This window comes from Bombina bombina, chromosome 6 (genome assembly GCF_027579735.1).
Source record: "Bombina bombina isolate aBomBom1 chromosome 6, aBomBom1.pri, whole genome shotgun sequence".
Taxonomy (NCBI): Eukaryota; Metazoa; Chordata; class Amphibia; order Anura; family Bombinatoridae; genus Bombina; species Bombina bombina.
In genome coordinates, this window is record NC_069504.1 from 1070373168 (window position 1) to 1070391053 (window position 17886).

Consider the following 17886-nt stretch of genomic DNA (forward strand, 5'->3'; position numbering starts at 1 on the left):
AGTTATTAAACTGGGAGCCAAAATCTCTGGGTTTGCGGTTCTAACCCGCAGGGCCCTGTGGTTGAAGTCCTGGTCTGCGGATGTTTCATCAAAGTCTAAGCTCTTGGCAATTCCTTACAAGGGTAAGACCTTGTTTGGGCCCGGTTTGGCTGAAATTATCTCAGATATTACAGGAGGGAAGGGTTCTTTTCTTCCTCAAGATAAAAAGAATAAGCAGAAAGGACGTCAGAGTCATTTTTGTTCCTTTTTGTAACTTTAGAGGCAAGACTTCCTCACCTTCCTCCAAACAAGATCAAGCCAAGTCTTCCTGGAAGCCCAACAGTCCTGGAATAAGGGAAAGCAATCTAAAAAGCCCACAGTTGACTCCAAGCCAGTATGAAGGGTCGGCCCCCGATCTGGGACCGGATTCAGTAGGGGGCAGATTCTCTCTTTTTTCTCAAACCTGGATAAGAGATGTTCTGGATCCCTGGGCAGTGGACATCGTTTCCCAAGTATACAAAATAGACTTCAAGACCTTCCCTCCCAGAGGCAGGTTTCTCCTCTCCAGATTATCTGTAGACCAAATAAAAAGAGAGGCATTCTTACATTGTGTCAAGTACCTTGCCGCCCTAGGGGTAATAGTTCCAGTTCCTCTTCAGGAACGGGGTCTGGGATTTTACTCATATCTGTTCGTAGTTCCCAAAAAGGAGGGAACTTTCCGTCCAATATTACATGAAGGTATGCATCCTTTAGGTCTATAGTTGTCATGAACTGACCCTCTTGCACCAAGGGGAGAATGGAGCGTATAGTCTCCATCTTGAAGGATGGCACTCTGAGAAACTTGTGAAGGTAAACTTTGATGAATGAAAGCCTGTTTTTTAAAAATACTATTAAAAGCAGGGGCACTTTTATTCATCAAAGTTTAGAAAGCAGCCGTTTTGTTTAAAAACTTACCTTTCTTTTTTTCACAGCCGGAGCAGCTTCCCCCACACGGAGATCCTCTCTTCACAAGTCAGCAATGACTAATCCGGCTTCCTCCAATCACGGCTTTCCCCCCAGGGGAGTCATTGTCTGAGGCCATGCCATATCTTGTAACAAAATGTGCAAAGTCTTTTTATATTTAAACTTTTTGAGTCACCAGCTCCTACTGAGCATGTGCAAGAATAAGTGTGTATGCATTTGTGAATGGCTGATGGCTGTCACATGATACATGTATGCATTTGTGATTGGCTGATGGCTGTCACATGGTACAGGGGGAGTGGAAAAAGACATAACTTTTAAAAATGTCAGAAAAAAAATCTACTACTCATTTGAAGTTCAGACTAAGTGCTATTGCATTGTCTTGTTATCTTGCATTTGTTGACTATGCAAATCTACTGTGTTGACTGGTCCTTTAACCTATTTTGCTAGGTTGTGGTTTCAAAAAGCAAATCCAGCTATTTAATTTACAAAAATAAACATAAATTAGCAATTTATCATACATTGTATACTCTACATCTGGTATAAAACGTAATTGGGAACACATTCATGGAAAACCAATTTTACTCTAGCCTGTCCCTTTAATTGCTAACTCATTTTTGAGTTTGTTTTTATAGAATAATATAGTTTCCTGTGCTAAAAATATGATATTTGGTATACTGGTCTTATAGGTGAAAAAAGTTTGTGCCCGTTTTAAATCTTATGAAACGTCACTACTTCATTATGAAGGTTTAAAGTACTGTACACTCCCCGTGTCACTGTGGCTCATAACCATAAACCAACAAATCTAAAATGGTTTTCAAACTGACACTGACAGCTTATTTTATCTAGGCCAACACTTCAGCGCGCTTTAGCCAATCAGCGTGGACCAACAACCTAACGTTTAGCCAATCAGCGCTCGGATCGCTCGTATAACTTTGTCCTGGTGAGCGAGCTCCTATTGTTTTGCGCTTTGTATCTCCGCTGTCAGTGTCTTCTTTTGCTGTGATCGCACGATGAAAGGGCCCACTCGTGTGCAGTTATGCACCGGAGCGCAGATGCCCATTGTGGGGCTGGGTACGTGGAAGGTGAGTTTGTGCTGTTGCATATGGTTCACGGCCTCAGAGTGCTTTGGATCCTGTGGAAAATATCTTTGGATCAAATTTCCATGTACGCAGCGCTTGCCAAGAGTAGACGTCAACCCCTGTGACAGTCTGCAGGTTGTGGGAGCGGTTGTGTTTGTTATAGGCGCTGATAACTTGCACAATAGACCATCTATAGTAGTGTCCTAACGTGACCTTAGTGGCAGTAACTTCATTACTATTCTGCAGAGTATTTAAATATGCTGCACATGTTATAATAGAGAAACTTTAGCCTTTACACAAAAACTGTTATTGTATGTGAAGTAAATAAACCCAAATTAATCATAAATATAATTATTTAGCTTTATTACTGGGTGACCCTTTCCCTCTAAGTTTGTCAAAGTAAACTATATTTTGAAATTTAACTTTTTCAGAACCAAAGTACCATTGAAGCAAGTACACAGTATTAAAGGTATTGATCTCATTCAATTATTCCATATCAATATTGTGAAACATCCATAGCAGTTATTTATTATATTTTCATGTATACACTTGCTCATTTCCCAGCTGCTTCTTTCAAGTGGTAACCTGGGTAGATCTTGCAGCAATTGACCATTTTTATCATAATCAGTGAGAGTGCTGTCAATGTTGTGGAATGGTTTAATGAGATGTGATACATTTTTAAAGGGATACTAACCCCACATTTTTTATTTCGTGATTCAGATAGAGCATGCAATTTTAAGCAACTTTCTAATTTACTCCTATTATCAATTTTTCTTTGTTCTCATCATGTTATCTTGATTTGAAAAGCAGTAATGAAAGGTTAGGAGCCGGCCCATTTTTTTGTTCAGCACCTGGGTAGTTCTTGCTAATTGGTTTGCTACATTTAGCCACAAATCAACAAGTGCTGAACAAAAAAATCGTCTGGCTCTAAAGCTCACAGTACTGTTTTTTCAAATCAAGATCGCATTGTGGTCAAAGTTCAAGCATACTGGCTCTATGAATGATCACTGTGTATATAGAAATTGGCGAAATATATGTACTAAACAAACAAAATTGGCTAAGGCGCAATATTTCTGTGAAAATCTGAACAATAATATATGTAACCCTAGAAAGTTTTGGAAACTCATAAATAACTTACAAAATCCACCAATCCACTCCCAAACTGCAAAAGTAGTGCCTATTCATAAAAGTGGGCAGTTAACCTTGGTTTCTAAATATCGTCCTATATCACTGCTCCCTGTATTGTCAAAAATCCTAGAAAAATGCGTCCATACGCAATTATGCGAGTATTATCAACTTTCTAACTATCTGACCCCTGATCAATCAGGTTTCAGACCGAATCACTCCACTACAACTGCCCTCCTAAAAGTTTGCAACGACATCCAAACTGCCATGGAACAAGGAGAACTAACTGGAGCTATTTTCCTTGATTGCAAAGGCTTTTGACACAGTGGACCATGACCTACTACTTCTCAAACTAAAAAACTCTGGTATTGCTGATCACCCGTTAACCTGGTTTAAATCATATGTATCGGATCGATCACAATATGTCTCTGTCTCTAACAGTGACTCCCTCCCTCTCCCGGTCACATGTGGTGTTCCCCAAGGTTCCATTCTCGGCCCCCTACTATTCACATTATTTATAAATGATTTGCCTAATGTCTGCAAATCCTCAACTGTACACATGTACGCAGACGACACGGTAATCTATGCAAACAAATCTGATATGCTGCAGCTTGAAACAGTGCTCCAAGACCAGTTCACAGAGGTAAAGTGGATCTCGAAAAACAAACTCTTCCTAAACACTGACAAAACGGTCACAATGATCTTTGGAACGGGACCTAAAATACATAAATTACAAAATTCCCATCTTCGCATAAAAAAAAAATCCAATTGCACGCTGACCGCAGTCCACTCTTTTAAATACTTAGGTATGTTGTTAGACCCCAATCTATCTTTTGGACTCCACATAGAAAAAATTGCCTCTAAACTTTATCCAAAACTAGGTGCCCTGTACAGAAACAAATCTTGCCTCAGCCCTACAGTAAAGGAAAAGATTGTACAGCAAATGCTGATGCCTATCTTGGATTATGGGGACATAGTATATGCACCTGCTCCGCAAACTCACCTTAATAAACTAAGTACGTTATATAACTCGCTCTGCCGCTTTGTGCTACAATGTAACTACAGGACCCACCATTGTGTCATGCTAAAAGAACTAAACTGGCTGTCGCTGGAATCCAGATGCACCCTCCATCTTTCCTGCCTTGTGTTCAAGAGCCTTTCTGGGAAGCTCCCACCCTACCTGAGCAGAATGCTCTCCCCTGCTATTCCCACCTCCTATAACCTCCGATCCAATAACAGCACATTATTTAGCTTGCCTCAATACAAAAAAAAAAGCAGCTCGATCCTCCTTTTCCTACAGAGCGCCACAATTATGGAATGACCTCCCTCACACTTTAAAAACTTCCCCAAGCCTAAAATCCTTTAAGAGATCCCTCTATACATATCTCAAAATAGAATGCACCTGTCATGGTTGATTAAATATTTCGTACCTGCTCTATGTTAAATGTTTGCATATAATGTGTATTTTTATTATTGTTTTTGTATTTTATTGTACCCTATTGTATCAATGCAATGTATTGTGATCCCAGGACATACTTGAAAACGAGAGAAATCTCAATGTATCCTTCCTGGTAAAATATTTTATAAATAAATAAAAATTGATAATAGGAGTAAATTAGAAAGTTGCTTAAAATCTCATGCTCTATCTGAATCATGAAAGAAAAAAATTGGGTTTAGTATCCCTTTAATACTGTGTAGTTACTTCACTTTGGTTCTGAAAAGGTTGAATTTTAAAATATAAAATGAACTTCATACGTTTATAAAAAATCAAAGTGCTCTTGGCAAGCTTCTAAATCATATCTGTCCCTGTTTGACTTTGGCAAAGATTATAAGATAAGCGCAAAACAAACCAGTAGCGGACCTACTTAAAGGGACATGAAGCCCAAAAATGTTTTTTCATGATTCAGATAGAGAATATAATTTAACAACTTTCCAATTTACTTCTATTATTTAATTTGCTTCCTTCTCTTGTTATCCTTTGCTGAAAGGTTTATCTAGGCAAGCTCATGAGCAGCAGAGAACCTAGGTTCTAGCTGTTAATTGGTGGCTGCATATGTATATTTTGATTGTGATTGTCTCACCCATGTGTTCAGTGAGAAACCAGTAGTGCAATGCTGCTCCTTCAACAAATGATACAAAGAGAATGAAACAAATTAGATAATAGAAGTAAATCAGAAAGTTGTTTAAAATTGTATTCTCTATCTGAACCATGAATGCAAATATTTGGGTTTCATATCCCTTTAACAGAGGGCCCTGGTGCACAAATGTTTTGTCCCCCCCAAAAGTAACTCCATAGTAAGGAATAGCAATAATATTCATGTTGCTCTGTATAAGGATTTTAAGAATAGATAGATGAACCTGCACTAATAAAAGTCTCTTCTGCATTAGAATTGTACATATTCTTTCTACACACATGCCTATGTATAGACGGGTTGATATGGTCCCCCTTAGTACCTGGTGCCACTGCACCAATAGAAGTTCCACCCCTGAAACAGTTTTTATAACAAAATAACTGTGGCTATTTGTGTGTACTCCATAAGCAAACTCTGTAAAGTCTCCTCCAAAAAAAAAAAGAACTGGGAGGAGTTTGGCTATTGAAAAACAATTGCAGCAACCAATGAGATAATCCATTAAATGAAAAATTACTCACCTACTTATTGCACAACTGAAGAAAGATCTTGTAATCATAAGGTGTTTACTGTCCCTTTAAGCTGGGTTTCTAGTGGCAAGGGATTCAGAAATTCTAGATACAAGCATATCTCGTTTTGTTGCGCTTCTCAGATATTGCTCTATGTACAAATTAATGGTTTGTGGTAACCCTGTGTCGAGGAAGTCTATCAGTGCCATTTTCTCATTATATAAACGGATATATATGTGTGTGTGTATATATATATATATATATATATATCTGTCCGTCTCTATGTCTGTCTCTAGATATACACACCACCAGCAAAAAGGAGGAGGGGAAGAGAGCGCGGAAGAGAGAGAGGGGGAGGGAGAGTGCGCAAGGGGTGGAACCGCTGTACTGCAAAAAATGGCCCGTGTAAACGGGCTTTAGGACTAGTTACAAATAAACTGTTATTGTATCTGAATTAAAAATAAGCCCAAATTAATCATACTTCGAATACAATTTTATGATTGTTTAGCTTTATTACTGGGTAACCTTTTTTTCCCTAACTAAACTTTATATTTTTAAATTCAACCAGAACCAAAGCATCCTTGAAGTAACTACACAGTATTAAATGTATCACCTCTCTTAAAATCATTCCATATCAATATTGTGAAACATATGCTGCACAATTATACCTGCTATTTAAATGTATATACCTGACCTGCTCATCTCCCTGTTGCTTCTTTCAAGTGGCAACCTGGGCAGATCTTGCAGGAATTGACAATTTTGATCAGAGTCACAGAGCGCTGGGCAGTTGTCCTGTGTAAATCATGATTAGCATATGCAACACACCACACAAAAATCACCCTGAGATAAGGAAAGTGCAGTACCTGCAGCTGATCTGCACAATAGTATTTCTCATAGCTTTATGGTTAACAGCTCATATCTGGTGACTCTACACTAGGTAGCATTAAGTTGCTGACTTAAATATTTTATTTTTCACTCTAATGAACCTCCAGTTCTGATAGTGCATGTTGTGGGTATGTCACTGTGCAGCTGCAATACATGACACCACAAATCCAACTTGATTTTTGAAACGCTAGGATTTACCAGTGGAACAAATAAAGGGGACTTTCAGTCATTAAGTATAAAATATATGTATTTTATACTTCATGACTTAAAGTCCGCTTTATTTGTTTCACTGGAAAATCCTAGCGTTTCACAGACGCTAGGATTTCCCATCACTTTAAATACCCTTCCACCTCACTGGTAAATTAGTTTGACATATAGCCAAGCAAGGATTAGAAAAAAAATATATGAATAAATAGGTGGGGTCTTGTGGACTCTCTCCCCCATGAAATAAATTAATTTATCAAGTAAGCAGCATAAATTTTATATTTTCTTTGTTAAAGGTGGGTCTGCAAGCCGTTACTCCTGGGAAACTAATACCCAAGCTGTGGCATCCATGAGTAATGCGAGTGGGACAAAATTAATACCTATATACAACAATATTTAACAACTAGAAACAGCTATTTGAAAGATTTTCCTACCAAAGGCTGCTTCAGAAGAAGCAAAAACATCAAATAGAATTTAGAAAAAGTATGTAAGAAAGGTCAAGTAGCTGCCTTGCAAATGTAATCAACAGTAGAGTGGGCAATATGTTTAGGAGGAGACTGTGTCCCTGCGTCCAAGTAAGTCTTATGTATCAAAAGCTTTAACCGAAAAACCAATCGGCTATAGCCTTCATGGAACCGGAAAAATTAACAAGCAAACTAGAGGATTGCCTAAAATCATTAGTAGCCTGCAATAAGATCTTCAAAAGTCTGACAACATCCAAAGCACGGAGAAGTCTCTACTTAAAATTCTTTGGATAAGGACAATGAGAAGGAACAACAATCTCACAATTAATATTGTCAGAAGAAACCTCTTTAGGCAAAAAAAAAAATCAAACTTAGTTTTCAAAATTGCCTTATGCTGATAAAAAAAAAAAAAAATAGACTCGTATGAAAAGACAGATTGTCAAGAGACAAAACCATCCAGGACATACGTTGAATTTCCAAATTATGCATAGGTTCAAAAGGAGGAATTTGCAAATCTCTTAGAACCAAATTAAGATTTCAAGGAGGAGAAATTGGTTTAAACTCTGGTTTAATACTTACTAAATCCTGAACAATACTCTGAATATCAGGAAACTGCAATGTTGTTGTGAAATAAGACGGACAGAATCTAGATATGCCCTTTAAAGAACTAAGGGATAAACCTTTATCCAAACCATCTTTAAGAATCTAAAAAGCTAAAACCATGCTCCACACACCAAGAAATTAAGGCCTTTCAAATCTTGTGATAAATCTTCCTTGTCACAGGGTTTCAAGCCTGTATCAAAGTCTCAATGACAAATCAGAACAAAACTTTCTGTATAAGAACTGAGCATTCAATCTCCAAGCCATCAAGTTTAGAGATTTGAGATCCTGATGAAAAACGGACCTTGAAACAAAAGATTGTGGCGCAGAGGAAGAGGACACGGAGGATAACTGGACATCTCAAGTTTTGCGACGCCAAGCTAGAGCAATTGAATTACTAAGGAAAATTGCTGCTTGATCCTGGATATCACTCTTGGTAATATATCAAGAGGAGGAAAATGTAAACCAGACAAAATAATCAAGGAGCTACTAGAGCATCCACAAACTCTGCCTTAAGATCCCTGGACCTCACAAAGTATCTTGGAAGTTTGGAATGGAAAGAAGGGCGCCTCATGGGGCAGAAAGTTTCAAAACATATATTGATCAGAATAAAAATTCCCAAAAGGGTACTCGCAATGAATAAAGAACTATGGATAAGTGCTAGAAGAGCAAGCTGGATCTCTACAGCCTCCAGCTGACTGGCCACCTGGACTTCACAGGCAATCAGGATCCCTCTCTCAGTGTAGGGCTTGCTGGCCTCTTGTGTTTGGCAGACAGTCTGATTTTTTTTCTTTTTTTTTTCTTTTAGTTGGAGGGGTTAAAAGTAATCCCTATGAATCTGGAGGGGTTAAAAGTAATCCCTATGTCTAGGAGTATTCTTATCTTGGAATGTCGCCACTATAGTTGAATCCAACTTTTACCCTCTTCTGCATTCCTTTCAGAACTCAGTAGAGCGCTGGAATGTTCCTTGTATCTCATGGTTAGGAAGGGTTGCAGCTTTTAAAATGACTCTCCTACCAAAGCTGACCTACCTGTTTAGAACCTTGCCAATACCTATACCCAAATCTCTTATAGGGAAATTCCAACTGCTTTGTAATAAATTTATTTGGAAATTTAATCGGCCACGAGTGGCTACAAAAACTTACAACTCCCAGTGCTGAGTGGGGGCGCGGGCGCCCCTAACCTGGCGTGTTATCACAAGGCCTCAAGGTTAGCCCATATATTCCCGTGGAATATGGATACTTCGGAATGTAAGTGGTGGAGAATAGAGCAGGCGACTCTTCCTGACTCGCTCACTCTTTCGGACTTGCTTTGGATCCCCAAGCATACCCGTGCTTCTTTTCGTATCCAGAATTTTATAATCCTGTCGGCGTTACGTTTTTGGGATAAAATCAGATCCCTACCACAGATTGCTCCGCATCCCTCACCGGTTCATACGCTGTCAGGCCTACTTCGGGCTCTTAAGGACTCACATCCTTCACTATGGCATTCGCATGGCATCTCCACCATTAAGGATCTTTTCCCAGGGGGACAATTAATGTCGCCAGCCTCCTTTTCCTCCACATACCATCCTACTCAACTACTTCAATTTGAATTCTGGAGGCTTAGGAGCCTACTCCATTCATGGGGGTTTACAACATTTCCCTTACGGGCTCTTACTAATTGGGAAAAGCGTTGGGCTACGGCTCTGAGAATTCCCAGATCACTATCCATTTCCTATAAAGATTTGCTTAACCCCCCGACTTTTTATAAATCTTCTTACATTGTATCGTGGGAAAGAGCTCTCTGCTTCCATGCTTCACAGGAAGAGTGGACCGAGGCCATGTTTCTCACGAAACAGGCTATTCACTGTATCACCTTATTAGAGCTACACCTCAAAATTTACACCCAGTGGCATCTTACTCCCCTACGGCTTTTCAAAATATCTCCCCTAAATTCTCCGCTATGCTGGAGGGAATGTGGGGAAATGGGCTCACCCTCACATGTGTGGTGGGAATGCCCCATACTGCAGCCTCTCTGGATGCAAGTGTCATGTTCTCGATTCCACTATATGGACCAAGCCGGAAACCATACTTTTTCACTTGTCAATTGAGACTCCCCTCAACCCTAGGGGGTTGTTTACTATTTATCTACTGATGGCCATTAAGCTCTCGATTGCTCGACTTTGGAAACAGGCTAGGCCTCCCTCCTGGAATGATATAGCTAAAATCATGGATTACTTGGAGGTTATGGAGAGCCCTATCTTTACCATTAATAACAAGACAACCTTACACGTTCAGACTTGGGAAATTTGGAGACACATTAAATAGAGCCAGGACTCAGTGGGTACAGTGGTCCCGTCGAATGTATAGGTCTTAGCATCCCTTACTGTCCGCCTTCCCCCTCCTTCCCCTCTTCCTTCTTCCCCCCCCCTTTTTTTTTTTTTTTTTTCCCTACCCCTCGGCACTCTGCTGCATATCCATGTTTCTCTTGTAGTCTTCTTTTTCCCCACGGTTTAATTACCAGACACCTAGGCTTAAAGAATGCTTCCACTCTTCCATACCCACAATACATATAGTGTGATCTCGCAACTACTAATACCTTTTCCTACTTTTTATGTACGCCTAGACTACTGTTATCTCAGGTTGGTATTCTGTTTGTATTATTATTGATTACTCCTAGTTGAAGTTATAAACACACATTCTATTATAAAACTGAGGTTTTTTTTTTTTTTTTTAACAAGATCCATAAGTGATCTCCTGTATTTTGTGAGGCCTTTTTTTTTCTGTATTATTATTAGAACTTATGTTGAGGGTCGACAGTGGCCACTCATACAGCTTGTAAGGCTTAAAAATTGTAAGGCATATAATATATATTGTATCTTATCATTCAATACTGTATTGTAAAATTTTATTATTCTTTTTTTCTTTACGTCCTTTGTTTTTTGAAATTTGTATGCCTTTTTCCTTTAAACCTCAATAAAAAAAAAAAAAAAAAAAAGTAATCCCTATGAAACTGAATCATTCTGTTTTAGAGAGAACTGCAACAAATAAAAGTAAAGCCTTTTATTCAGTCAGGTAATAAACCATGTAACATGAAACTGACTTGCATGTCTAAAACCTGACTGAATAAAAAGTTGTGTGTGTTTTTTTTTTTTTGCTGCCGTTTTCTCTCTTAACGACACGAGTCGTACAGGGTACGTCGCACACAACCTGGTCTTTAAAGACCAGCGACATACCCTGTACAACGTTGGGGATTAAAGCGTCTGGAAGTGATCCTGATCGCTTCCAGACGCTTTACGGTTATTGCAGTTATCGAGGCATCCTGCAATAACATTTTTCCCCCATCCGATGTAGAGAGAGCCACTCTGTGGCCCTCTCTGCACCGGCATCGATGGCTGCAATCGTTGGTGGGTGGGAGGCCATCGATGGAAGAATGGAGAGGGGGGGCGGGGTTGTCGGGAGCGCGCATGGGCGGTGGCGGACGTGTGCACGGGGAGGGAGCGGGTGGGAACCGCTATACTACAGAAAAATGTGGATTGATAAGTGGGAGGGGGGGGACAGCAGAAAATGTTAATTGTAAGGGATCTGGGAGGGAGTGGTGGTTTGTCTATGGGTGGGGAAGCTACACTACAGAAAAAAAATAAAGGCATTTTTTTCTAAACTGGGTACTGGCAGACAGCTGCCAGTACCCAAGATGGCTCCCAGTAAGGTAGAGGGGGAGGGTTAGAGAGCTGGTTGGGGGCTAAGGGGGGATCCTACACCGCAGCATATGTAAATATGCTATACAATTATTATTTTTTTATTTAAAATATACCTTTTATTTTAGTACTGGCAGACTTTCTGCCAGTACTTAAGATGGCGGGGACAATTGTAGGATGGGGGAGGGAAGAGAGCTGTTTGGGAAGGATCCTGTGGTGTGATGTGGGAGGCTGATCTCTACCCTAAAGCTAAAATTAACCTTGCAAGCTCCCTACAAGCTACCTAATTAACCCCTGCACTGCTGGGCATAATACATGTGTGGTGTACAGCGGCATTTAGCGGCCTTATAATTACCAAAAAGCAACGCCAAAGCCATATATGTCTGCTATTTCTAAAGAAAGGGGATCCCAGAGAAGCATTTACAATCATTTATGCCATACTTGCAAAAGTTGTTTGTAAATAATTTCAGTGAGAAACCTAAAATTGTGAAATATTTTACTTTTTTTTATTTATTTTTTTATTTGATCGCATTTAGCGGTGAAATGGTAGCATGAAATATACCAAGATGGGCCTAGATCAATACTTGGGGTTGTCTATTACACTACACTAAAGCTAAAATTAACCCTAGATGCTCCCTACATCCTCGCTAATTAACAGCTTCACTGCTGGGCATAATACACGTGTGATGCGCAGTGGCATTTAGCGGCCCACTAATTAACAAAAAGCAACGCCAAAGTCATATATGTTTGCTATTCGTGAAAATATTTGGGAAAAAGTGAACAATTTTTTTTTATTTGATCGCATTTGGCGGTGAAATGGTGGCATGAAATATACCAAAATGGGTCTACATCAATACTTTAGGATGTCTTCTAAAATTATGTACATGTCAATGTATTTAGGGATTCCTGAAAGATATCAGTGTTCCAATGTAACTAGCGCTAATTTTGAAAAAAAGTGGTTTGGAAATAGCAAAGTGCTACTTGTATTTATTGCCCTATAACTTCCAAAAAAAAACATGTAAACATTGGGTATTTCTAAACTCGGGACAAAATTTAGAAACTATTTAGCATGGGTGTTTTTTGGTGATTCTAGATGTGTAACAGATTGTGGGGGTCAAAGTTAGAAAAAGTGTTTTTTTTTTTTTTTTTTAATATATATATATATTGTGATTGGTTTTATGTCCTGTAATAGGCCTGTCTAGTCTAGTATCCCCTCAGATTTATTTTCAAACAAGATTTTATGGCTTACAGCACCCTCTTAAGACACGTGATCTATCTTGAAAGTTTGTTGTTCAATCAAGAAGCCATCAGATCTATTTATGGAAGTCCTCACAGATCTACAATCTTAACTGAAGACTTCAAGATGAAGAGACTATTCCCCTGGATAAAGGGACTGGCGACTGAGAAAATGTGCTTCCCAGTTGCTCAACAAAAATTGTTGTCTGCCCAAGTCAGAATTCAAGACACCTCCCTCATTGTCAGGGAACTAGGAGTTCCACCTTGATGACCAAAGTAAGCCACTGCTGTGACATTGTCTTACTGGAAACATAAGTGTCCTTTTTTTTTTTTTCTTCTTCAGGAGAGGCTATTCTGAAGAGCCCTGAAAATTGAGTTCCAGAACATTTTATCAGTAACCTTGCCTCCCGAGGAGACTAAACTCCCTGTGCTTTCTGGGATCCCCAGAATGCACCCCAACCTGAAAGACTTGCATCTGTTGTGATTACAGTCCAAATTGGAATAACAAAGGATGCCTCTTGAACAATGGATTGATTATCCTCCAAGACAGGGATAATCCAAAATAATCCTGAGACAACTGACAAAGCATGCAAAGCTTAAAAGGTCTCATGTGAAACTAGGGATGGGCGATAAGGACAAAAAAATTGATATTTTAAAATAAAAGTTATTTAATCGCTATTTTCTTAATGACCAACACCTTTAATCTTTTAAATAAATTTTTTATTTAAGTCTACAGAATCTTAATGTACATTTTTCTCAATGTCCAATACACTCTGGGAGAATAAAAATACAAACCATGTATGTATGCTGTGCAGTCATAGGAGGCAGGACCTCCCCTGCCATATGGGGCAAAGTTTTTAATTAAATTTTAATAAATAAAAAAATTCACCATTTCCCCCCCCCCTCCCCATGTAACGCTATGGAGAGGTAGGTACAGGGCAGCTTCCCTCCATAACACTACATGGGTCATAGGAAAAGCCGTGCTGGAGCGCCACCTGTGTGCATTCAAAATATTAGCACGTACAATTGAGACCAATAGGAGGCATATCTCTTGATGTCTCCTAGCAAGGGAGCCAATCAGAGATGGTCATGTTCTCCTGGTGATTGACAGCACCATGAGAACATGACCGTAGTTGTTTGAGTTCCTGCGGATGCGCCTAGCGTGGAACACTGGCAGGAATGGAGAGGAGACTGCTGTGTCCTGTCCTCAACAGCTTGTGGATCGGAAAGTCGGAGGACATGTCGGGATCAGCTGCTGCCATGCCTGAGGGTCCTATTAACAGGTGATAAGTATTTTTTTTTTTTTTTTTACAAGCCGCCGTCACCAACTGACCATGCTGCGTTAATTATTTTAGACAGAGTTCCCTTTTTGGCAGTGAGCTGAACTAGCTTGAGGTATATAAGTGAGTGATAGTGAAAACAGTGTCAGTATATTTATAAGAATCTTAGCAGTACTCTCCAAATATGTGAGTATATGGCAGGGTTATAACTTAATATATTTAACAACCTTTCTTTAAACTAAACCCACAATCAAATATGCATATACTAAGACAATAAAATTAATATAAATTCCTGAAATCTTTATTAGTTAATATCTATGAACACGTTGAAATATATTTATGGGAACCAGAATATGAATCAATATTATATGCGTTAAAAAACAATTAAAATATGATATGCAGAATTCGTACACGTTTACCTTATTCACAATAGCCTTTCATTCAGAGTTGCATTTAAAATATCATAATGAGACTTAAGATAGCAGCTACTAACATTCAGCTGCTTTGAAACTGAATATGGATTGGTTCATCTGGGAATGCATGTTGTCAGGGAGATGCATCCCTGCAACACCCAATCGTCTCTTGGCTGTAATACCTGCATCGCAACACTGGATTTTGTCCATCGGGGGCAGCATGACAACAACACAGCAATACATTTCACCATCCAACATTTTTAACAATTCAATATTTCTATGAAGTGGTTATTTATTAGACCATAACTTCTTGCATCAATCGCTCACAATATTAATTGTCGATGGGGCAGCATCATTTTTCTGATTATTTTAATATGAAACATCATGTGTCTTTGACATTATATTAAAGTAATTTATATTGCTAACTATTCAAGATTGATAGCATTTAAAATCCTGATATTGCATTCATGTAAATACAGCATGTTTCACATTTCTAACAAATTCTGCATGCATGAATCTTCTTGTCTATGGTCCATCTGAAATAAAAATAAGTGTTGTTAATCATTTCTTTTTAGGTCCACAAATATTCTTAAAAACACAGAGGATAAGACATTTTATGATATATATATATATATATATATCTGTATATCTCTCTGTATATCTCTCTCTATATATCTATATATCTATATATCTCTATATATATCTATATATATATCTCTATATCTCTCTCTCTATATATCTATATCTCTCTCTCTCTATCTATCTCTCTCTCTCTCTCTCTCTCTCTCTCTCTCTCTCTCTCTCTCTCTCTCTCTCTCTCTCTCTCTCTCTCTCTCTCTCTCTCTCTCTCTCTCTCTCTCTCTCTCTCTCTCTATATATATATATATATATATATATATATATATATATATATATATATATATATATATATATATATATATATATATATCTATCTCTATATCTCTCTCTATATAGAGATATATATATAGAGAGATATATATATATAGAGATATATATATATATATATAGAGATATATATATATAGAGATATATATATATATATATAGAGAGATATATATATATATATATATATATATATATATAGAGATATATATATATATATATATATATATATATATATAGAGATATATATATATATATATATATATATAGAGAGATATATATATATATAGAGATATATATATATATATAGAGATATATATATATATATAGAGATATATATATATATATAGAGATATATATATATATATATATATATAGAGATATATATATATAGAGAGATATATATATATATATATATATATATATATAGAGAGATATATATATATATATATATATAGAGATATATATATATATATATATATATATATATATATATATAGAGATATATAGAGATATATTATAGAGAGAGAGAGAGAGATATATATATATATATTCCTGGAAAAACGTCGCACTCACAGGTCTTTGGATAAAGCAAATAAAATACTTTTAATGAAACGTTTTCGGGGAATTTCTCCCCATCATCAGCATAAACACAAACTGCATCAAACAAACTTATATAGAAAGTGCAAATAATCAAACTAATTTTCAAAAAACCTGTGTAGGGTGTCCTCTCAGTGTGGTGGCGCCAAACATTGTGTGTGTGGAACGCAAACTGCGTTCCAGTATGTGAACCGGAAGTGCTACCTGTGCTACCCTTTCCGGTATAACATTATTCAAAGAAGTTAATTTTTAATTTTTAGCAAATGTACTTGCAATAGCTGCCTATTGCTAGTTGCTTCTTATACATTATGTTTGTCAAAATATCAAAGTGTACACAATATTACATAATCTATGTCCCGTGTTCTATGTATATACCTCTCTATGTGAGTACCACGGTTTGCGTGAATCAATCTTACATGTGTGATCATACCCTATTAAAGCAAACGTGTGTATATTATTATAAGTGTTAACATCTTGTTGTTGCCCGCTATATTATTTAAATCAACTTATTTTCCTACATGTGTCCCTAGATCAGCTGTGTGGGCTCCATATATGACCCCGCGGTCATAATCTGGTTGTCATAGGAACCGTTAACTATGCCGGATCTGATTTAGGCGGATGGCTCTATGGTTATCCCCTTAGTATTATGTATCTTTACTATATCTAGGGGTGAATGTGCGGTCTCCCTTAATGGGGGTTATATAGACCATCTCTGTATTCTACCTATTCTAATAAGGACTCTGCTGAGGTATCCATATGAGTTATATGCTAAGTACTCATATATAAAACTAAAAAAATTTTTGTTACAGTTAAAATGTAATAAATGAAAGCAACTCTGTTTTTGTTTCTGTAATGTACACTTAGGGGCCTAGTTATCAAGCCGTCAACCTCAAATACACTGCGTATTCCGCAGCGTATTTGTGGCGAGGCTGATACGCCTTAGTTATCAAAGGCTCGAGACCGGCAAAAGTAGAATTTTGTGACGTAAGCTTCGATCCGCCGGACTCAGTCCGACACAGATCGATTCTTACGTCACTCCAGATGTTCCGCACACAAGTGCGGCACATTCTCACTACTTTTGCTAGCTATCAAAAAACTAGCAGGTACGCTCGGCACTTTTACGGCCCAGCGTACCTGGTTTTCAAAGCGCCAGCCTGGAGGCGGCGGATCCCATAGGAATCAATGGGAGTCTGACCATAGCGAAAGTACAAGTTCGCTGCTGACAGACATCCCATTGATTTCTATGGGAGCTGTCTACACCTAACACCCTAACATGTACCCCGAGTCTAAACACCACTAATCTGACACCCCCTACACCGCCGCAACTAAATAAAGTTATTACCCCCTAAACCGCCGCTCCCGGAGCCCACCGCAAGCTACTCTATACATATTAACCCCTAAACCGCCGCTCCCGGAGCCCACCGCAACTATAATAAATGTATTAACCCCTAAACCGCCGCTCCCTGAACCCGCCGCAACCTATATTAAATGTATTAACCCCTATCCTGCCCCCCCTACACCGTCGCCACCTATAATAAATTTATTAACCCCTATCCTGCCCCCCACTACGCCGCCGCCACTGTAATAAAATTATTAACCCCTAAACTTAACCCTAACCCTAACGCCCCCTAACTTAAATATTAATTAAATAAATCTAAATAAATTAACTCTTATTAACTAAATGAATCCTATTTAAAACTAAATACTTACCTTTAAAATAAACCCTAATATAGCTACAATATAAATAATAATTATATTCTAGCTATCTTAGGATTTATTTTTATTTTACAGGTACCTTTCAATTTATTTTAACCATGTACAATAGCTATTAAATAGTT

The 17886-nt window shown here is 38.0% G+C and overlaps 1 protein-coding gene across 1 annotated transcript in view; it reads left to right on the top strand.

Annotated features, from left to right (window-relative positions):
* The first annotated feature begins 1833 nt into the window (after positions 1-1833).
* The window catches only part of LOC128664194 (aldo-keto reductase family 1 member B1), a 273590-nt gene continuing 257537 nt past the window's right edge, over positions 1834-17886 (top strand). The window contains exon 1 of the mRNA XM_053718958.1: positions 1834-2024. Within this exon, the coding sequence (XP_053574933.1) occupies positions 1953-2024 (72 nt within the window). The 5' untranslated portion in view covers positions 1834-1952. The remainder of the gene's footprint in view (positions 2025-17886) is intronic.